The sequence below is a fragment of the Myxocyprinus asiaticus genome, chromosome 26 (assembly GCF_019703515.2).
Source record: "Myxocyprinus asiaticus isolate MX2 ecotype Aquarium Trade chromosome 26, UBuf_Myxa_2, whole genome shotgun sequence".
NCBI classification, from domain to species: Eukaryota; Metazoa; Chordata; class Actinopteri; order Cypriniformes; family Catostomidae; genus Myxocyprinus; species Myxocyprinus asiaticus.
This window is the reverse complement of record NC_059369.1, coordinates 39,472,745-39,497,234: the sequence shown is the minus strand read 5'-3', so window position 1 is coordinate 39,497,234 and position 24,490 is coordinate 39,472,745. Positions and strand designations below refer to the sequence as shown.

The window sequence follows — 24,490 nt, the reverse complement described above, 5'->3', positions numbered from 1 at the left end:
ATGAAATTATGGTTAGTGTAGTAAAATCAAGGTAATAATTCCTAAGAGAAGGTTAAGGTTAAGTTTTTTTTATTATTTTCAATTTTTTTTTTTTTTTTTTTTGTCAAGCCATGAATATACTCACATTCTAACAGACACACACACACACACACAGGTCTGTTTCACTATATAAGTGAGGACATCTCATAGACTTCCACTGTTTTCATAGCAGGCTAAAGATATATTCTATCCCCTAAACCTAACCCTAAACCTAACCCTACTCACCAAAATCTAACTAGAGTAAATTCACCAAATAAATGAAATGTTAATAATATATTTAGACATCAATATTAAAGACAACATGAAACTGAATTTAAATTAATATCTTCTTTTTTTTTTTTTTTTTTTTTTTTTTTTTTTTTTTTTAGAAAAATGTCTTTAATAATATTCCAGTTAATATTCCAGTTAGTGACTAACAATCTGTAGTGTCTAAGGAACAGTTTGTGAGAAAACAGAATGTTCCTGCTGGAGCTTCCTGTCCATCTTATTAATAAGCTGATCCAGCACCCAAAGTCCCAACTGCCAAACACACTAAACAAACTATGTTTCACTCACTAAACAACATGTCTCTTGAGACAGCTCATTCCCAGGTGAGTGAAATACTTTTAAACTTTTTGTTTTGTGCTTTTGTTTAACAGCAAGGAGCTCAGATGATCTTCAGTGCTGCCAAGGACTTGGGTCAACTCTCCAAGCTTAAGGTGAGTATTTTATTTCGTAATCTACATTAAGGAAAGTAATAGGTCGAAAGTGTCATGTTTCATTTTAAAGCAATAGTTCACTCAAAATGAAAAACATTCTGTAATTATTTATCCACTCAAGTCATTCTAAAACTGTATCTGTATGCAGCTCTTTTTCATACAAGGACATATTTCATAGTAACCACATCTGTTTAACATCATAAAAAAGCCCATACAAGTCATGCGCTATATTCTTCTAAAGTCTTCTGAAGCCATACAGTAGTTTTGTTTGAGGAACAGGCCGGAATTTAAGCTGTTATTCACTAATACTCTTGTCCTTTGCCAAATCTGATTTGTGTCAATGCAAAGTCATTCATTGACATCAAGCGACACTGGTTCTTGTGTGTTTCGTAGTGAAACATCCTTCTAGGTCCTTCTCAGACCTATGAATTGTCAATGAATGAAAAAAAGCTGAGTGAAGATTCTTTAAGCATCTCATTTTTCATTCCACGAAAAACCAACAAAGTGAGGGTGAGACAGAATTTCAATTTTTTAACTATTGGAATTATTCCTGAAAGCATCTGTGAACATAACCCCCAAAACGGCAGGATATTGGCTTATTAAATGAGCCTCTGAATACAAGTCTGTGTTCATCAGGTGGGAGAGAGGTACAGTATGTTCAGTATAAAGTGTTGTCTTCTATTCTGGCAGATGGATGAAAGAAACACAGTCAACGACTGACAGCGAGTTTTATATACTGTATATCAGATTTAAAATCAACACTCTTTCTGGCTGAGCTCAGAGGAGTATATATCACCCTGAGAAATTACAGCTGTTCTCATGGCTCTTTCATGTAGCTCTCGTTTTGCAGTGTTTGCTGTAGAAATGGTTTCCAGCCTCTGCCAAGTCTTTGTAGCTGTCTGTCAGAGTCTTTCATCGCTGCCTGGCTATCCGTTAACATAATTACCATTTCTCTGAAATAGTGTTGGAAACTCTACGAGAGATCTGCTCATATAATCATCCACCTTGCTGCTGTGTTTGTGTCCAGAGAAGGACGAGCGCTTTGGATCTGAGCAGGAGCGGAGGATGGATTGAGGGCTTCCCGTGATTATACCTCCACAGTCCAGAGGCTGATATTCTCATCTAATTTTCCTCTCTTTCTCATTTCATATGCATTGAAACAGTGCTGGTCAATTGCACCTTTACCTCAAACTGTCTTATTACAGCTTCTGTACTCTGAACTGAATTAGCTGTATGGTAGGTTAATTTCTATGGCTCTGTTCCAAAATCTAGGGAAATGCCTTGCTGTCTATGGCCTACATAGGCAACTGTCTAAGGCAACATCCTAAATAAAATGCAACCACACAAGTGACTAAATTAGATTACTCTTCACAGGCAAAACTGCATGGGCCATACAAATAGCACTCCTCACATGAAGTGCACAGGAGACTCGACTCGCAGTTGATTGAGTTTGAAATCAGCATGTTGCGAATTACATGATATTTTAATAAGCATAAAAATACACAGCACGCACAAATATTGGGTAAAATAGTCTGCTTGTAAATTAGATTGAAAATTTTATTGATAGTTTTTCCTAGTGAATAAATACTTTAATACGCATAAAAATACACAGCATGCACAAATATTGGGTAAAATAGTCTGTCTGTAATTAGATGGAACATTTTATTGATAGTTTTTCGTAGTGAATAATTATAAGTATATACAGTATTTATAATCCACATTTCTCTAGCTTTGTACTACATTTTGGATGGATGCTTTTTAAACAGTGTTGAACAAGTTCCCGTGTATGTTGACTACTTTCCCACTATCCGGTCCAACATCCAACCAAAAAACAAATAAAATAGTTTTGTGGAGAAATTCATATATAGGCACACTGATTTGGTATGGGATTCATGTTCAGTCACATTGCCACCCGGTGTTAATATCAGTCTTATTCTGATTTAATTTTGCATGACCATTGACCTGTAAGATAAAATGAAATTGAAGTGTCACTGCCTGAATCACCTTTTTGAATCACGGTGAGACCTAAACTCTTTTTTTAAAGCAGATAAATCACTTTTTTATTTTAATGAGTGGTAAAGAGCTCTCCAAAAAGGCTATGTTTGGGTGAATCTCACAAAACCTGTCAAGACATCCAGGTCATATTTCACCCTAAAATTAAAAGAATGAAATGTGAAAATTTTGCACAAAGACAATGAAGCCTAGTTTTAGGACAATGTGATTTGAGAACTATGAATGAGGGCAAGATTTTCAGTCAATAATGACTTAAATTTTGGTCCGTTTCTCACAGAAAGTTATGATATGGCTTCAAAAGACTTGAAATGTATAGTGCACAAGTCATATGCACAACTTTTATGGTGTTTTTTTAGTACTTTTTGGAGGAAACTATGGTCAGTTGTTGTTGTGTGGAAAAGACCTGCATGAAGATTCTTCAAAAAATGTCATTTATTTTTCTATCAAAAAAGAGAACATTTAGGTGAACTATACCACTAACAAATGCCTTTTAATGTTCATGTTTATTATCAGCACAGTAAATGACTCTCTCTCTCTCTCTCTCTCTCTCTCTCTCTCTCTCTCTCTCTCTCTCTCTCTCTCTCTCTTAGGAGCATGTGATTAGGGAGGAAGCTCGGAGTCTGAGCCCTCGGCAGTGTGCTGCCATGGATTTAGTGCTGCCAACCATCAAGGTAACGGTGTCTCATTTTCAGTTCTGATTCTCTCCTCTTTCGCTAAATTTTTATCTCATCTCCGCTATAGGCATCACCCTAGGACTTTTCATGTACTTTTCACTCCATTTTCCACACAAAAAAAAAAGACAAGAGCTTTCCAAAATCACAAGCTCCAATCTAAAATAGCTCCAATCTGATTTCACATTGCGTGCCCCAAAATGTCAAAGTGAACTGTGGTTGGTCACTATGTCGGTCATGTGTAAGTGGGCTGTTACTGGACATAATAAGCTGCAGAGTGAACCAGACGATTGCCAAAATTTTACTTTCCTCCTAGCCCTCAAAACAAGATCAAATCAGAAAAAGGTGTTTTGTTTTTCTGAAATTGCCATTTTTTTGCAACCCTTTATGCTGTCAGTTGTTCTCCAAGCCTCTGGAGGGCGGTGTGGTGCATGTCATAAAAATTTTGTTCCAACTTATGATTCCGTTACTACCAAGAAATATGCATTGCAGTTATTAAATATTTGCTTGGTTATCTCGAAAGCTCATTTGAACTTGTTTTAGGTCATTACTCATGACATTACGGTGCCTACAGAGGCTATCTAGAACCAGTTTTCAATAAAAATGCTATCTGTTGTGTCACTTACTGACTGATAGCAAAGCAGCTACTGTACTTTAAATTTTATTCCACACGTGTTGTTGATTTGTGACAACTTTTAATAAACATGCTTTTAATAAACAGTTTAGGGAATGCAGGTGAGACTCACTATGAAGTTGTGTAACACTAACACAGTTTGTCTACCCTGCATCACAAATAGGCTACGCACACACACATACACACGTGAGATTAGAATGCTGATTGACTTCAAACGTGGCATGAAGTCTGTTTCATATGTGTGCCCAGCACGCCCTAATGCAACATTAGTGATTTTATTGATTCCGTCGTCTCCAAGGAAACACACACCAATCCCTGTTTAGATCCATCATGGAGTTGAAGTTTTTGCTCATCAGTATTCAGCACAGAAGCAAATTAGAGAAATTAACAAAAGCCTTGATTAACATATTGGTGCAGGATTATTTGCCTAAGGTGGCAAAGTAAGGATAGAAAAGATATTATGCATGGGTTAACAAGAATGATAATTACTGTGAGAAATCCTGTTGTGTTGATATCTGTTTTGTTGTCATCATGTGTTTTTATTAAAAGCCTTAAAGGAATGTTCTGGGTTCAATACAAGTTAAACTCTATCGACTGCATCTGTGGCATAATGTCGATTGACACAGAAAACAATTTTGACCCGTCCCTCAATTTTTTTAAAGCAAAAAAAAATAAAAAATAATAATAATCCTGTTTTCACGCTCAAAAAATATTTTAGCATATTTTAAAGATTTACGCATTTCATTTTCATAACAAAATTCCATCTGATTGAATTGTATAATGTATATCAATTAAATTAATAAAACTTCAAATATATATATATATATATATATATATATATATATATATATATATATATATATATATATATATATATTTTTTTTTTTTTTTTTATTAAAGGTTACTCAATTTAGTTTGACGGAATTTTGATATGAAATTGAAATGTGTGAATCTGAGTGCACTTACCGTACAACTCTGGGTGGATTTTGATCCATGTACTTTGCAGATAGTTACTTCACATCCCTTTCTGGTATGCTTGTGCGTAGAGTTGGGGTACTCGAGTTTGAGAAAAAAGAGTTAGAAAGAAATCTCAGTATAGACTATTATTTCTTTAGATAGGGATAATTTTAAATAAAATAAAATTAAATTGAATTGACAAATTGAAAATGAAAATAGAAATAAAAACTAAATTAGAATTTGAAACATAATAACCTTGGTTGTAATGACTAACACAGATTTCACTTTCTTTAGTCTATGTATGAGTGGAGGGGAAAAAGCAACAAATAATTGAAATGTCAACATTTGAAGGACAGTTTTGGCTTCATACACCTAAATGTCGAACCACTATGAAGTCTGTTCAGCAGGATACTAATTATAAAATGTATATATGAAATGCAACAGAGGTGTTTTTGTTACATTTATATTGCAAACTGTTTTTCTTAGTTGTGAAGTTTAAAGTAAGCTTAAAATATTGATGTTGAGTTTACGGTTACAATTTTAATTCAGATTCATGACAGATTCATTCGGACTCGACTCGGACTCGGCCTGTTATGGACTCAGTCTTGAGTCCGACTCGGCCCCTTCTACACTCAGACTCATCTCGGACTCGATTGTTTAAAGACTCGGACTCAACTAAGGTGGACTCGAACTCAACACTACTTGTGTGTACTGTTTGAAAGTCACAGGATTTACTAACTTACCGGCATTATGCAATCATGACACTGAAAGATTGGAAATAACTTTACACAGACATTGTTCGTAATTCAAGAACACTTTTCTTATCTCAACACATAATTAAGGTATTATTAATGTGTGTAGCGCAAATGGCGTAATAATAAGGTCTTGTGGCAAAACTCTAAACAGTGAGTATTTTAATGTTTATTCCCTGGCCCTGTGTACTTAACTATTTTAAAACTATTTAAATGAAATCCTTAACTTTAATTTCTGTGGTATTAAACACTATAACACTAGTGCTATTGATAAAGCTGAATGTAAATCCAGAAAAGTCCCTTACAAATGCTTGGAAAAATGAATAACTGAATACATGCTAGAAATGTTTTTTTGTTTTAATTAATTAATTAATTAATAATGCAGCTGAAACAAAGTGCCACCAGAAAACCATGCATTTGAAATCTACTGCATTTCAAGTATTTCCATAACACAAAGACTGATATGATCATTATGTGAAAGACTAGGGCACTTTTTGGAACTATGTATTGTGCATGATACTCTAGTCTCCTATACCCACAGGACTGTTGCTTTGAGTTTGAGCAAATGTCGTAAATGTTGCAGCTTGTTTATTATTTCTTCTGAATTACCAAAGTGATGCTCCACCTGATCAATCAATACAACAGAGATAAATGACATCAGCCAGTCATCATTCATCATCTGATAAATTAAGGTCCAGGTGAAAGCCACAGCGGCCAGAGCCGATCATCTTGAGATGGTAAAGCGCTGCAATGACTCTTATTGAAATGAGAAAACACACTGATAACTACATGAGAATCATGTAGTTAGAGAACCAGCTAATCTTATTTGTCTTAATCATTGCAGATGATAAGCTCACCAGAAAACATCACCAGGCCATCCACTCCATTCACTCTAATCATTCTTTATGCTAATGGAATAATAAACCAGAGCTGATAAAAAGGCAACCTGTCGCAGACAACCATGTGCAGTCATATCAGATATCTCAATGTGCCATTTACTCAGACATTTCCTCTGAGATTCTGTTTAACCCCAATCTGATTGTGCTCGGCTGACAAGAGGTGAATGTGACGGCTGTTTTATCCATCTTATGCCTCAAGATTAACTTGGGATTCAATAAATTAACATAACGTGGAACTATGAACATTACAGAATTGCTTGAACATAGCCTGTGGTGATTCTCCACTGAGAATGTTTCATTTGCAATGTTGTAATTCATTTGCTCTATTGTAATGAATGACTGATTTTTCAGTGTGTGTGTGTGTGTGTGCGTGGTATTAAAATACTTGAGCGAAAATGCGCTCTAGGCTGTGCTATATTGTGAATAGTCATGGCTAAAGTTTGTTGTCAGTTCAGAATGACCTTGAATGCATTTTTTTAAATGGTTACTGCATAATAAAAAAATATTAAGGACACCAACTTTTATTAAAATTATGTTTTACTAAGCAAAATCATTAAGTGGTATCATTCTCCCTGCATGTAAACTAAGTAGGGCTGTCAATCGATTAACAGTTTTAATCAAATTAGTTACATGATATACCCATTAATTAATTGAATTAATCACAATTAATTGCATATATAAATATTTGCTGAGAAAGGCCCTCAAATTATAGTTATATTTAAATTATTATAAATAATAAACATGTATATATACGTATATATACATATATATACACTGCCGTTCAAAGGTTTGGGGTCACTTGACTGAAATGTTTCTCATTGATCTGAAGGCGTATGCTTAAATGTTTGAAATTATTTTTGTAGACAAAAATATAATTGTGCCAACATATTAATTTATTTAATTACAAAACTAAAATTTTATAAAAAAAAATAAATAAATAAAATAATAAAGAAAAGCAGCCAATAAGTGGATCGGAGGATCATCAGAGACTCCAGCCACCCGAGCCATGGGCTGTTCTCACTGCTACCATCAGGCATGCGGTATCGCAGCATCAGGACCCACACCAGCCGACTTCATGACAGCTTCTTCCCCCAAGCAATCGGACTTTTGGACTGTTGATCTCCCACGATCAAAATACATCAGCACTGCACTGCATTACTCTTACTCTTATATCTCACACCAGACTGTCATAAATTATATTATTATATATATTCTCTCTTAACAACTTACTATCAACCGACAGCCTGAATGTCAATACAGTACAATACAACCTACTGTACATTCTATATATACTATAAATATACTTTTTTATTGTATAATGTGTATTCTATATTGTGTGTATTGTATACTGTACATTGTATGTTATTATTTGTATATTGTTTTGTGTGTAATTATGTGTATATTAGATTTTAAATTGTGTTGTAAATCTGATGTTTATTGTAAATTGTCTCATCACTTTCACGACTACTATGTTGCTTGGAACTGCACCCAAGAATTTCACACACTATTGCACTTGTGTATATGGCTGTGTGACAATAAAAGTGATAAGTGCCCAGCATAGATGGGAACTCTGTTAATCCTGTTTTAAAAGCATCCCAGGGTGATACCTCAAGAAGGTGGTTGAGAAAATGTCAAGAGTAAGTTTCTGCAAATTCTAGGCAAAGGGTGGCTACTTTGAAGATGCTAAAATATAACATATGTTTTATTTATTTTGGATTTTTTTTTAGTCACAACATAATTCCCATAATTCCGTTTATGTTATTCCATAGTTTTGATGACTTCACTATTATTCTTAAATGTAAAAAAAATATATATATAATAAAGAAGAATGAGTAAGTGACACCAAACTTTTAAACGGCAGTGTATATATATATATATATATATATATATATATATATATATATATATATATAGTATAACTATAATAATTCAGATAATTACAATGCATACATTTTTTGTGGCAGACGTTTTGCAATTGAATCTGTCCAAAATAGATTTATTATAAGGGCTTTCCTAAGGACACATCAATGTACAGATGCGTCAGACGGATGCTTTTGGAGCGTCTCACTTAGGTTGCACTGCGTCATAAACAGAGTTTTTAGGTCGTAGTGTCAAGTTATATGTAGTTTGAAACTGTAAAAAACACATCTCAAGATCCCTACGTTCGTAATTGCACTCCATGCAGCTGCGTTTCAATACAAGAACGGTTTGTTGTCTGTACAGCTGCGCATTGCCTATACAGCTGGTGTTTTGATTACTGCCCCCTGCTGAACACAGATTATACTTCAAGCATGAATTGCTCTGATTCATTATTACGGTCCAGAGACATGATTAATTGCACTTTTTACTTTATTTTTATATAATAAATCGCACTGAGGTTAATAATTGGCTAGTAACCAGCATGTTTATTTCTCTGTCTAGCAATATTTCCATGCGGGGGGAAACGGTTTGAAGAAGAATTTCCTGGAAAAGAGTCCTGATCTGAAGTCCCTGAAATACGCCCTCAGCCTTTACACTCAACCCACAGATGCCTTGATCAAGAAATATATATGCACCCAGACCTCTCAAGGTAACAGACCATATTTATGCTCTCAGCAGTATCAGAACTGGAGGGGGGTTAGTTAGACGGGTTTCCATGGAGTTTGAGAGTTTTATGCTCTTTCTGTATCACTGGGTATGTTCCAAATGGCACACTAACCTAGTATTTTTGTAACCAAATAGTATGCTGAATGTATACCATGCACAGTGTGAAAATTGTCTGGATACATAGAATACCAGGATGACCTTTTTTTGCAAAATTATATTATGTGGTTCCTGACACATTTTGTGGCAGTTCCAAGGTAAATTGTCCACCTAGTGCAGCTAAAAGTGAGTTACTGTAAATGTTCTCCTAAACAGATGAGGTTTTTAAGGTTAATGCTCTATCGAGTTTTAAATCAACAAAACCGACCTCCCTACCATAAACATTAAACCTAAACCTAACCTGTAGTGACATAAAAAGCCAATTTTTCATGAAAACGCAGTCGCTGAAGCAGCCACGTCATTTTGTGGTACTTCTATGACATTTTTGACTCACATGCTCTTCAGAACTCGTTCCCCGGTCTTTTTTACACACTATTTTTAAAGAGTATACAGTACATACTGTGCAGTATGCAGCAAGCAGAACACAACCTTACTCCTACATGTCTGCTTCCCTCTAACTAGTGAGGCCAAATACAGATGGAGAATGTGAATTCTCTGTGTGATACACAATTTTGTGTATGTGTGTGTATGTGTGAGGTGATGAGCTTTGTTTACTTCGCCTCACACTGTTTATAATTAATCAAACTTCATGTAAGGTGCAATTCATCATTGCAGTTACAGGGGCTTTTCTGTCGGGGCAGGTGATGGATTTCTAGGGTTGGTTTGGTTTGGAGGGGAATTCTCTTTTGGGGTTTTACACAGCAGATTTTAGAGATGTCATGCTGGGTCAAACTTACAAAACTTCTGCACTTTTCAGACTTTTTTGATGTTGACTTGAAAATCTCTAAGCATAATGCAGCTGTCTTAACTATTATCCAGTATTTATCTTTTATTTGTGGGTACCTAATAGTGGCTATATAGTTATCTAAAAGATAAGCTGTTCAGAATTTCAAGTTTTCTTTTGTAATGCATGTCACATTATGCATATATAATAGATGGATGGTACTCGCCCAAGTCAAAAGAACCCACCTTACCTTAACAAACACCACTAACTACTCTGTATTTTGGCCTGAATTGTAACATGTGAGGGGATCATCAGCACTAACCTTCTGAAAAACTATAAAACATTATGTTGTTTTCTCTTAATTTAAAAGATGTGTTCATGTCCCACACCTAGAGATTGAAACTCTAACTCTGTATCAGTCCTATTCAGAGATATCAATGCATTTTCATCTCACATATTACTATGTCAAATGCACCATCAAGAGCTCTTATGTAGTAGTCTAGTGCATTTAATTAATGTAACTCTTTTTGTCATCAATACTTTCCAGTATTGAATGATATATATTTGATCAACATTTCTTTCAGTTGCATTTTAATGCATTTTAGGTTTGTCTTTTTTACCAGGTTGGATGTTTTCTTTTCTGAAAAGTTACAGTATGTTTTTATATTATAATGGTTCTCTTTTATTATCTTTCATCTCAAAAGATCAAAGAAAATTAGTTTCCTCATCTCATCATTACAAAATGCTAAATTACAAAATTAAAGTTCATGCACTGCAGTGAGTACATTTCTAGTAGTCACAGCATTTTCCAAAGTGTTCCATTTGTACAGTCATTGTGTACTTTTTTATACTTTAAGTTAGACTGATCACACAGTGAATTTGGCCACAGCAGGTTGAAAGTTCTGCTGCTGAAATTATTCTGTGATAGCGAAATTCTAATCACTGCCCCCAGTGGCCGAAGCTGAAAGTGTTGTTGAACGTAAATGCCTGTGTGAGCTTCAGTTTCTGGGCACCAAAAGTGACCTTTTAACTGTAATGCCTATTTTATTAACCCTAACCCTAACCTAAACCCCAACCCGAAACCTAATCGTCAATGGAGTAAAAAAATAATAATTTTAAAGCAAAAATTTAACCTCTGAATCACACTAAACATTGTTTATTATGTGAACGTGATTACTTCCAGGTTCACAGGGAACAACAAGCCACGTCTCGGAGGTTCCAGTAGCACTAGACGGAAATTTATTTATGCTTGAATTGATGCATAAATGTCTGATGGGGGATGGCACTTGTCAGTAATTCAACTGAATGAGATTGATTTCAGGGTACATTAACTTTCGGAAACAACGTGTTGATTTCCTGTGTCATTTTAAGTATCCAAATGTGATCAGGAAATTTACCCACAAGACCCGAGGCATCAGTCACCGAAACACTGATCAAACAGAGCGTTTGTTACGAAAGGTCAGAGAGCAAATGAAAATAGAGACCAGGTTAATCTGATCTTGATTGATTGGTGATGTCTGCCATGGACAGGTACCTGCTGGTAATTGTTCAGTCATTCTTTTAGCTAACACTCATCAAGCACTTTTGAATTCCTTGGGCAAATGTTGCCCTGATAGTTTATCTGTTTGCTGTAACTTTGAAGAGCAAATAAAAAGATACCAAAGCCCTTTGATTTACTCTGTTTCTCAGCTGTGTTCTCCTGTTCTGGAACAATCTGTCTGTCTCTACTCCTTTGACAAAGTCCTGTGAGAAGAAAGTATACAGTTTAAGCGAGCAATCTTGGATGGCATCCAAAATCCATAGACTACAGTTAAGGAATTCTGAATTCAGGATGTATAGCAGACCACAGCTATTAAAAATGAATTGGTGAAAAAACTGTCGCAGGACAGATTGTATTGTATTTTTCTTAAAGACCGGTATACCTCTAATTTTTAAGCATTATTTTAAAACAATCCCAGTGTACTGCAGGTTTCCAACTTTCTCTTTAATAAAATTAAACAACTTTTGTCTGCCAGAGTAATTGCTTTTAAATCCAACATGATCATACAGGAAATCGACATGTTGCTTCCGAGAGTTCATGTACACTGAAATCATCTCCACATTGCTGAATCCCCCATAAGACATTTTTGCACCAATTCAACTGTGATCGCCATTAATAATGAAAGCATGTACTGCAATACTGATGAGCAACCTCCCAGACACAGGTTCTGGTCCCGCGTGGGAAAATTGGACGTAGTCGTGTTCATAAGCAATGATGAGCACAATTCAGAGGTTGCATTTCCGCTCTCAAATTAAATTGTTACTCCACTAACAGTTAGGTTTAAGGTTGGGTTTGTGTTAAGGGGTTAATAAAATAAACATTTCTGTTGACTGTATTACATCATTTACACAAAAAAAAAAAAAAAAAAAAAATTAATTAAACTCAATTTTAGCAACACTCTGTGGACATTTCACCAGGAAACTGGAGCTCACACATGCCCATACATTCAAAAATGCTTCCAGCTTCGGCCACTGGGGGCAGTGATTTGAACTTCGTTAAGCACAGACTGATTTCAGCCGAAAAACTGTTGACCTACTGTCACCGAATTCACAGTGTGATCAGTCTGTTAAATCATGCTTTGAATGGTTCCTAAATACACTATGTGGCCAAAAGTGTGAGGACGCTCCCTTCAAATTAACAGGTTTTGCTGGGCTTTTTTGTTTTAATGAAGACATATCTTAATGATACGACATACAATAACCTCACTCATGCTCTTGTGTCTGAATGGGATCAGATCTTCACAACCATGTTCCAACATCTGGTGGAAAGTTTTCCCAAAACAGTGGAGGCTGTTAGAGAGGACCAACTCCATTCTGTATAGCGACGCTGTTATGGCTCTTTTGGGAGTTTAAACGGCACACCAGAGGGTCTTTTAGAATGCAGGACACATTCAAACACAATGATCAGCATATTAGAGTGTGTGTGCGCACAAGTTTCTGCCAATGTGTGCTTTAAAAATCAAGGTCCTACATTTTGATAGAAAAATCTCTCACCCTGAAAATTTGCACATAAGTACGTGACATTTTTTAAAATATTTTTCAAAAGTACAGACGTCCTGAAATGACTTGATGGCACAGTTTTCAGACCTGTGTTGTCGTATTTCCTACTTGAAACAGGAAGTTCGGGTGGGACATTTCGAAGAGCTTATCCCTTTTATTTACAATGGTTGAGGGCAAGTGGTATTTGTGATTTAGGAGGAAGGATTGTTCTTATTTTGGAGAGCATTGTATAGGACAATTTAAAGCTATTTGTATAGACATCGATTTGAATCATCATTATTGATCCATTTTACTGGTCTGCAAATTCTAAATATGTCTATCTGATAAAGGTTGATTTTGTCAATATTTTGGATTAGAATGTAGATGGCCTCAAAAGTAACAGACATGAACCGAATCCAATTCTGATACAACAGTTCTTTTGTGTCTTTCACATAGTTAAATGTGGAAGGATTGTGGGAGAATAATATTTGTCCATGTAGTTTTATTGTATTTGTGTTGTATCTAAGTTTACAGGAAGCCCTTCTTTGTTGTTCTAAATTGCATACTTGCTATCTGTTTTTCATAATTGTCATTTATGTGAAGCTAAAGCACATTTTGAAAGTCACTCTGGATATGAGCATCTGCTAAATGGCTCAGTGTAAATGTTTGCATGTTTTTATTTTATATTGCGAATGTCATGTGTTGACTGGTATTTCATGGATGCTTTTATGTGGCATATGAAGTTTACATGATTTAAAACTGTTTCTAGGTCTGTCAACGTCTGGATCCATTGGTGAGGTCACTGTCCAGGTGGACCTGATCTCACACCCTGGTACTGGAGAACACAAAGTCAGTGTGAAAGGTAACACACAAACATGTTTGTTTCACCATATTAGTAAGGACCCCTATATGAATTGGTCATTATACAGAGGTAATGATATTTTATATACTGTATTTGCTAAACCTAACCCTCACACACACACCTGTTAATATCAGAAGATTTAAAGCAAACATGATTTAGCTGATTTTTGAGCCTGTACACACATACACATACTCTGAGATCTGATGTAGAGGCTACTACAAATTATTTTTCTTTGTCACAGTCTATATATTTATTGAATTAATTAGTGTAATTTGACTGATAATGTGTTTGGATTGTGCAAGGGGTTTGCTGCTTCTGTAATGATCAGGATTAAAGCTCGCCTCAGTCTGTAATGGCTCTCAGCTGGACCCTCCAGTACTCTGTTAATGAGCTTCATCTCTACAGAGTTAGTTTAGTCTATTACCCAGTCTAGTACTGAAGTTCTGGTATAAGCGACACAGTTCAAAACACTAGGGTTATAGAGCTGGCTAATAAAACATACAGTAACCTCATAGAGTTAAAATCAGCCAATGACTCTTTTGTTATAGCATTTGATGTCAAAGTGTCACATGAATGGATATTGTAGAAGTTGTATAATTAAATATGGCTCAGCTGTATGTGTTTAATGGTCGTTTGACAATCCTCTCTGCAGTTGTAGGTGTGAACAACATAAACTGGCAGACGAATGTCATGTTCCGGCCATTTGTGGAGATCAACGCCATCGGACCACACCTAGCTGACAAGAAACGCAAGTTTAGCACCAAAACCAGGAATAACAACTGGTCTCCAAAATACAACGAATCATTCCAGTAGTGAGTACTTATTTCATAAAGTATTGAACTTTTATAGAGGTTATGCTGACCTCACAAAGATAATCTTGTCCATGCAGTCTTTCTTTTTTATTATTATTATTCCCATGGTGCATAAATACTTTGCAGTTTACATAATATATTGTAATTGTTGCAGTATTTCTTATGCAAACATATTTTATTATATACGTATTTTTATATTATTCACATTACAAAAATGAGAATTCTTTTTTGCACTCTTTTCTTTTCTGGTTGGGTTAAAAATAATCCAATTGGCAACCCAGCACTTGGTTAAATATTGGATAGAACACATGTTGAATTAAACTCACCCAGCAAATTGGGTTATGCATTTTCACCAATTTAACCCAACATGTCAGCTTATACTGACAATATGCTGGGCTAATTGTACCTAATAAATAGTTTTATTGATATATTTTATTATTTTGTTATAGCAAAATCTGTACATCTACATACATAGATTTTGCTTGAAGAAAATAAAATAACCATTTATGAGGTAGAATTAGCCAGCATATATACAATACATATATATATACACACACACACTCACACACACACACACACACACACACACACTCCCAAAGTTATTTTTCTCCATTAACCAACATCTTATGGGGTTTTGTGTTCCTTGCCACAGTCACCTCCGGCTTGCTCACTGGGGCTCTAAATACAATTATTTAATTATTCATTTTTATAAACAATTTACAGTCATAATTAATCAAACTACACAATGATGACTCCAAGACTTTGCAGATATTACGGTTTCATTTTCTGTTAAAGCATGATTTTCTGTAAAGCTGCCTTAAAACAAGTAATTATTAAATAATGCATATGTGGGTCAGGAGATTCAGTTGTTCACATCAACCATCAGAATGGGGAAAAATGTGATCTAAGTGATTTTGACAGTGGCATGATTGTTGGTGCCAAACGGGCTGGTTTGAGTATTTCTGTAACTGCTGATCTCCTGGGATTTTCACGCACAACATTCTCTAGTGTATATAGAATGGTGCAAAAAACAAAAAATAACCAGCAAGTGGCAGTTCTGTGGGCGAAAACGGCTTGTTAATGACAGTGGTCAGAGGAGAATGGCCAGACTGGTCAAAGCTGACAGGAAGGTAACGGCAACCTAAATAACCACAATATACAACAGTGCTATGCAGAAAAACATTTCTGAACATACAACAAGTCGAACACTGAGGCAGATGGGCTACAGCATCAGAAAATGCCTCCGGGTTCCACCACTGTTAGCTAACAGGAAACAGGCTGCAGTTGGCACTGCTCACCAAAACTGGATGGTAGACAATTGGAAAAACATTGCCTGGTCTGATGAATCTCGCAGATGGTAGGGTCAGAAATTGGCATAAACAACATGAATCCATGGATCCATCCTGCCTTGCGTCATGTGTTAAGGCTGGAGTTGGTGGTTTAATGGTGTGGGGAATGTTTTCTTGGCACACATTATGCACCTTAATACCAATTAAGCATCAATTAAATGCCACAGCCTACCTGAGTATTATTGCAGACCATGTGCATCCCTTAATGACCACGGTCTACCCATCTTCTTATAGCTACTTCCAGCAGTATAACGCATCATGTCACAAAGCACAAATCATCTCAAACTGGTTCAAGGAACATGACAATGAGTTTAGTGTACTCCAGTGGCCTCCACAGTCACCAGATTTCAATCCAATAGAGCACCTTTGGGATGTGGTGGAACGGGACATTCGCACCATGAATGTGCAGCCGACAAATCTGCAGCAACTGCGTGATGTTGTCATGTAAGCGTGGAGCAGAATCTCTAAGGAGAATATTTCCAGCACCTTGTTGAATCCATGCCACGAATTCAGGCCATACTGGGGGCAAAGGGGGTCCTACCCAGTATTAGAGAGGTGTACCTAATAAAGAGGTCACTGAGTGTATATTCACACATTTATTTGATGACAAGTCACTCTTAATAAGTTATGACAAATCCATCAAATAATCAGTTCATTTTCAGTTCATATTCATTAAACATTTAATGGGAATAAAAAAGTTATAAAACAATGTGTCTCACTTGACCACTTGTGATTGGATCAACCAAGACACATTTTAATACCAAGTGTAAGCAGGACCTGAGAATAACATGCGTAGATCTTCACTTAACTCCTACCTCTCTGTTAACATGGCTTTTAAAGTCATCAATGTATTTGGTGTAAGGGGCTTCAAAATACTTAAAAATACTGAGTGTTTCTCCTGTGAAAGAGACAGAAAGATCTTGATGAAGAATATGATTATGTTTAACTCCTGTTTTGTCTCCAGCAGCATTGATGGATCACCTTTAATCCATGGAAATACACTTGAATAACAGCACACAAATCAAGCGTTCACATTAAGAGTCAACATTAACCACTGACAGTCTCATTTAAAGCTTCAAAGGTTATTGCAGAGGTACTGAGAATTAAGAGCAGGCTTTAGTAAAGGGTTGGCTCAACAAAAAGACCAGAATCTACAATTTCAATAGCGACATTTAAAGCCAAAGAGAAAATGTGATGAAATTCTCTAACCCAAGCATTGCTCTCTACAATCAAACTCAATGACACTGTATTAACTTTCTCGCTTAAAAACCACATAAAATAGCATGATTTTGGTCACAAAACAAACGTATCAGACCAAAGACATCTGCATTGAAAAGACCAGCATATGTTGTGTTTTGGATGCTGGTGTGTCAATCAGCTTCACCAGAAAAACCATTCAGGTCAACTAGCTTCACCAATTAAGTTTTGCTGGTCCACCAGCTACTGCAAAAAATCACTTGCTAACCTTTTGTGTCAAATTATATCCAATTTAACAACTTTGTTGTCAGGACAATGTAACACCATAAACCCTAAAACTTAGATTTTTTTTATTATTATTATTATTATTATTATTGTTTTAAACAACTTTACAGCTCAAATAATACACAAGTTTTAACAGAAGAATTAATGTAAGCGCAGCGTGGTTCTAGCAGGAAGACTAGCAGCTGTACATCATCACACCATTAGCTAGGTAACTGCTAGCCAATCACATGTAATCCAGTGCTTTATAAATCTGCTCACAATCTATCATATTGCTGTTTCAGTGTGCTAACACGGCAACCTCCACCACCCCACCACCACCACCAGTTGAGTCCCGTCCTGCACGGGGTAGGCTCCTCGCCCCTGCCTCCTATCTCCGGCAGGATATGACTGTTCCGAGTACAACATCTTCGGACCGCCAGACGGGGCTTACGCCAAAAAGAGACATTACATTTCTGTTTTATATTCATCAAATAAATGTCATCTTAAATTTCACTCAAGTCTGCAGGTCTTGCTGATAGAAGTGCTTTTATAAAATTATAAGCTTTAAACCCTCCAAAAATTGGCCCCATTCACTTCCATTGTAAGTCCTTTACTGTAACCTCAATTACAATCACTATTACTTGACCTTGCAATTAAAATTTCAAGGGAAATAATCAACAGTTAGGATTTTTGTCGTAATCGTGCAGCCCTAATCTGTAGCACGTATATTAATACTTCATCCAAAAGCAAATGATTTAAGTTTGATATAAAATTAATATCAACTATGCCTTTTGTACCTTTTCCCCAGCGTGCTGAGTAACGAGCATGGCCCAGAGGCCTACGAGCTTCACATCTCCGTGAAGGACTACTGCTTCGCCCGAGAGGACCGTATCATCGGAATGACGGTTCTGCAGCTCAGAGAACTGGCTGAAAAAGGCAGTTTGAATGCAAGCTATCCACTCGTCAAGAACATAACCATGGACGAAACCGGTCTGACCATCATGAGAATACTCTCACAAAGGACCAACGACGAAGTGGCCAAAGAGTTTGTACGTCTTAAATCGGACACACGGTCAGCCGAGGAGGTGTCGTAAAAATAATCGCAGGGGGAAAAGAGCGGGGAAAAAAGCGGCAAGAAACAGAGTGAAATCCCAACAGCGCAAGATGGTTGTGTTTGTTTTTGTGCATGTGTGTGTAAAACATCTGTTGGAATGTTCATTTTAAACTACAAGTACGTACAAAAGTGTTTACCTACCGTATGCTCTATCAAATATTATATGCTACGAAGTTATGTTCAAGAGACGTTGAATACAGTTTTGTATGACGATTAGTCTTTTTGAACAGATAGTTAATTTGTTCAGATAAAGTGCCAAAACAGATGACAGAAAACAGAGGGAAAAAAAAACAATAGACACATAAACCCATATGAATTCTCGACGAAGTCTTTCTAAATTTGCTCGATCTTTTGTCCAGTGTTTATCATCCTCTCTTTAAGTGTGTAGCGGTTTTGTTTGTCTTTTCATTCTCACCCTACTTTTTCCGTTTTTGTTGCCTCGCCCTTTCCATCTTTCACAAAGGCACTTGGTGGTGCATGTGTTGTTTCCTTGGTGACGTCTCTCCCATGTGTTCACAGTGACTGTGGGCGTCAGGTCGAACCCTTTCCCCTCTAATGTTTTGTATTTTGAGCCGACTTTAAAAAGAGACCATTTTTTTAAATGGCGATGACTGCTACGAATCTCTTCATAAGTGTTTGTAATTTTATAGCTGTTGACAACGATGAAACCCACCTTCCGTCTTGCCGGTATAGGCAGAATGGGTGGAATTTTTTTTTTTTTTTTTTTTTCATATTTCTTGTTCATTTACATACTTTTTTTTTTTTTTTTTTTTTTTTTAAACATAGGCTTCCAGCCTTTCTGAATAATCACTGTGAACATGGGCTCTGGAAGGCAAGCGTACATCAGTTTTGCTGACTGTTTGATATCATCTTTTAATTTTTTCAAACAACTTTGATTCAAAAAATAAATAAATAAAAAAATGGCAGTTATATATAAAAAAAACTTTCATACAAAAGCAATCCATGATCTGTATGAAAATCAGTATATACTATGTACACGTGTTACATATGTACATGAATTATGTTTTTAGTTTTGCTAAATCATATCTGATTGTTTATGGGCCGGTTCTGAATTTAATTTGGGATGATCTTTGTGAAGTTGTTTTATCTGATATGAAATTTGTAAATGTTGCTTTACAAAAAAAGGTAAATCAATCGCCGTCATTTCATTTATTTTTGTTTACAGAGGAAAAAGTTTAACATTTGGTATTTATGCAACATTCCTATGTATTGCACTGATGGCAAATTGTATGTCATGTAAATATATTTAGTGAGATATTGTAATGAAAGTCTCGTTGTATTGCATTTTAATCAAGGAAAGCAACCTTTTCACACATTACACTTTTATAGTATGTATTAGTGTTGGATGTAATGCAATTACAAAATAATTAGTTACTATAATCTAATTACATTTTTAGTCAAAAAAGTTATGTAACATTACATTTAAAATTGTTTTAATCATATTACAGTTGCTAAATTTCAATTAAGTTCTAAAGACATTACTTAGGTAACACATATTGCTAAAAACATTTACACGGAATGAATTTAAAGGAATATTCTGGGTTCACTACAAGTGAAAGGTGCACTTAGTAACCTTTGTCTTTGTGTCTTTGTCTTGGACTTACACTGACACCTAGTGGTGTGGATGCAGCATCGTTTAAAATCAGTAGTTTTCAGTTTCAGATGCCATTGTAGAAATTTAGTATTCACAGTCAGCCATGATTACTTTAATCAATGAGTGAAAGTGTCATATTACAGGATGGTTACTGAGATTAAGCGAGTAGCATTCGGCTGGTCATGTGATACTAACATGGCAGCCCCCATGTGCGGACCCTCTCCATGTAGAATAAAACAGCTTTTATAAGCTTACTGATATAACTTGAGTCTCCATTTTAATGTGAGTGGTCATGATTTCCTACATATATTGCACAATTACAATTCATGTCTTTAGGAATTAAACTTTTTAATGAGGAAAAAATTACTGAGTGCACCTTTAAGCTCAATCAACAGCATTTGTAGCATAATGTGGCATAAATAAAAGAAAACAAAATCGAGGTTACAATGAGTCACTTAAATGTAAGTGAAGGGAGCCAAATTTTGGAGGGTTTAAAGGCAGAAGTGTGAAGCTTAGCATTTTATAAAAGCACATTAATTCTTCTGATAAAACTTGTGTATAATTTGAGCTGTAAAGTCATTTAAGTCATTGTGTTTACATAAAATTTTGTTTTAGAGTATATGGCGTTACGTCGTCATGGCAACGAAGTTGTAAAATTGGATATAACTACACAGAAAAGGTTAGCAAACAGTTTTATCATACTTAAATCATGTTAACACATTGTTTACTTCTTGTGGCTATCCATTTGAAACAGTAGTATTTTAACATTCACAGATTGGCCCCATTCACTTCTTCACTCTCATACGTACATCTATAAATAACAAGTCATTTTAATTGAGAAATGCATGAATATCAATAGAAGTATAAATGTAAAGTTTTATTTTGAATTCATTGAACATTAATTGGTAATAGATTACGTTTTTGAGTAACTTACCCAACACTGATATCAGAATTGTGCATTGTTTACATAATTTTTCATAAATTCAAACTGGTGATCACTGCACATTCAGGTCTAATCAGAGGAAGTTATAAGAAGTTCTTATGAAAACATGTCCACATCACATTTCACCTCAAAATCAAAACAAACTAAAAGAAAATCAAGCGATTTGGAAGGTTGAATCTTACAAAGAAGTCCTGTGTCATATTTCACTCAAAAATACATTATATTTTTCATATACAGTACAAAATTAAGTCTATTTTAGGGCAATTAAGAGTTTGTTTTTTGCTTTTTTGTTTTTTTGTTTTTGCAATGCTGCATGAAGTGGAGAAATTAAAAAGTTCAGGACTGCATTATTTTATATAAAATATCCTGCTAAATACAATAATAATAACAATAGTATTTTTATAAAACTCTCAAGAAATAACACAACAACAGAGTAACTGCATCATTCAGCCTGTTATTCAAATAAAATGGTGGTATCAGGATGCATCAGCTGGTATCATAGACATTATTTTTTTATTTTTATTTTTTTTTATATTTTTTTTTTTATTCTTTTCTCCCCAATTTTGGAATGCCCAATTCCCACTACTTACTAGGTCCTCATGGTGGCACAGTTACTCACCTGAATCCGGGTGGCAGAGGACAAGTCCCAGTTGCCTCCGCTTCTGAGACAGTCAATCCGTGCATCTTATCATGTGGCTCGCTGTGCATGACACCATGTAGACTCCCAGCATATGGAGGCTCGTGCTATTCTCCGCAATCCATGCACAACTTACCACGCGCCCCATTGAGACAAAAACCACTTATTGCGACCACGAGGAGGTTGTGACTCTACCCTCCCTAGCAACCGGGCCAATTTGGTGGCTTAGGAGACCTGGCTGGAGTCACTCAGCATGCCCTGGATTTGAACACGTGACTCCAGGGGTGGTAGTCAGCATCAATACTCGCTAAGCTACCCAGGCCCCTATCTTAGACGTTATTAACAATATCATGACAAACTTAATCCTCACCATCTGCCATGATCATGTTCTGCTTGTTAAGTCGCTCTTATTTCAGAGAGAAACACTTCTCCCATTTTAAAATGCACCTTTAAAATGAAAAAAATATCTAAATATGTTCTGTATGTGAAAAATGTCACCATCTTCACCAATATTTTGCCTCGTATTTTTTACCCCATCAGTTTTACTGTGCATTCAGCTAGGGAGAAACCTCTGGGACAAATCAGCGCATCTCTGGAATAATAATTTTATAGAACACATAATAAATTATTGACTCTGTATACCATATTCTATGCATTTACACACAGTCATTTGACAGCAGTCTCGGATGAATTTTGAGGCCGTTGCTATGGATACACTGCATCTCAGCCTCCAAGTGCTGCGGGTGATGCTCCCTGACTCTACCACCATACTGACATCTTTAAAAAATCACCAAACCAGCAATGAGCCAATATTTCTGTTCTTGCGGGTATAGCAATGCGCTGACCCTGGGTCATCAATCTCTCTGCATCTTGAAGGCAAAATGAGAGGTATCAGACAAAGAATTCACAACAATGTTAAAGGTGTTAACTGAATCCTTTACACACCCTGATGAATAAAAACTGACTGTTTGTTTATTGTTGCTGACTCTCAGTTTTCCCTGTTTGCCCTAGCAGTGTCTCCTCTGACCCAAAACAGGTCTGAATTCTATGGATTTTGTAAAAGTATAATACTGTCCTGAAGCCCAGGGCTCGGACTGGCCATAGGGAGAACCGGGACTTTTGCCAGTGGGCCGGCAGTAAAATGGGCCCGAACAATCGACCTCCATCTGGGGTGAATGTAGTTTTGAAAGCGATTCCACATGCTTGTATTAACATATGGCATAATCAATTCTGAAAACTTTCCAGAATGTAAATGTAAAAAAGACAAATCGAACAGCCCTTTCTCTGTCAGATGCACCACATGCTGTAATTTATGAATGTGCACAGAGCCGAGGACACAAATGGGTAGGTAGAGATGTATTTTGCATATGCCCTTCATCTGTGTGGTTATGGCAGGATATTAAACAGTTTTAAAGGGGGGCAGACATGACTATATGAGACCTTACAGACAGAAACAGACACAAGCTGGACCTTGATGGCATATGCTTGAACTCATCTGGATAAATTCAGACCCACCGGAATGTCCTTTTACAATGAGGTAGAAAGAGATAAACCCTACTTTACATTTAGAAACACCAAAGCAGGTCCAAGAGGAACATTTTATTGCTCAGAGGTTACTCTTTTAAAGCTCAGAATTTAATGGAGTACTTCTCAGTAATGTTTCATTAAAATACCAACTTTGTATTTGGTGTTTTTTTTTTTTTTTTCTAAATTACTTAGAAGAAATAAAAATAGACACAAATTTGAAAACTGTTAACATACAGAAAGAATACAGAGCAATAAAATTAAAGGAATATTCCGGGTTGAAAGTTAAGCTCAATCGACAAGATTTGTGGCCATGGCTGCAACTGGAAATGTGCGGACAGTTATCTCATCACTGTGTGCTAACCCTATGGCTTTTGCTGTTGTGCACTGTCTCCGTGTTTGTATCCGTGTTTTCAGCTGAACGCATTTAGATGCACTCTACTATATGAAAGAGCCTTTCTGTGGGCGCCCCCCTCAACCCCGGGCCCGGGACAAAAGGTCCAGTTGTCCCCTCTTATCGGCGGCCCTGTTTGTGGCATAATGTTAATTACCAGTAAAAATAATATTAACTTGTCCCACCTTTTCATTAAAAAAACAAAAAACAAAAAACAAATCTGGGTTACAGTGAGGCATTTACAATGGATTGTAAATTGCCATGACAACGTAACTCAATGACAATTGAAATAACTTTACAGCTCATATAATTCACAAGATTTAATTGAAGAATTAATGTAAGTCCTTTTATAAAACTATAGGCTTTACATTCCTGCCTTTACACACTCAAAAATGTGGCTCCATTCACTTCAATTGTAAGTGCATCACTGTAACCTCGATACATTTTTTTTTTCAACAGCTTTATTTTTGTGGTAAACAATAGGGCTGGGTGATAGGACAATGTCTTACAAATATCCCGATGCCGACTGCGAACAGACGATGATCGACAATATCAGGAAATGGCAAAACCATTGATCTGGGAAGTCGCCAAATATATTAAACAGTGGCCAGGGTGTGAAACTAGCACCCGCC

At 36.1% G+C, this 24,490-nt stretch overlaps 1 protein-coding gene across 1 annotated transcript in view; it reads left to right on the top strand.

Annotated features, from left to right (window-relative positions):
* Positions 1 to 20,768, top strand: part of LOC127416634 (protein unc-13 homolog C-like) — a 190,274-nt gene extending 169,506 nt beyond the window's left edge. Inside the window, exons 28-33 of the mRNA XM_051656078.1 lie at positions 678 to 737; positions 3,341 to 3,421; positions 9,085 to 9,232; positions 13,917 to 14,009; positions 14,662 to 14,821; positions 18,440 to 20,768. Coding sequence (XP_051512038.1) covers positions 678 to 737; positions 3,341 to 3,421; positions 9,085 to 9,232; positions 13,917 to 14,009; positions 14,662 to 14,821; positions 18,440 to 18,725 — 828 coding nt within the window. The 3' untranslated portion in view covers positions 18,726 to 20,768. The remainder of the gene's footprint in view (positions 1 to 677; positions 738 to 3,340; positions 3,422 to 9,084; positions 9,233 to 13,916; positions 14,010 to 14,661; positions 14,822 to 18,439) is intronic.
* Positions 20,769 to 24,490: the final 3,722 nt, after the last annotated feature.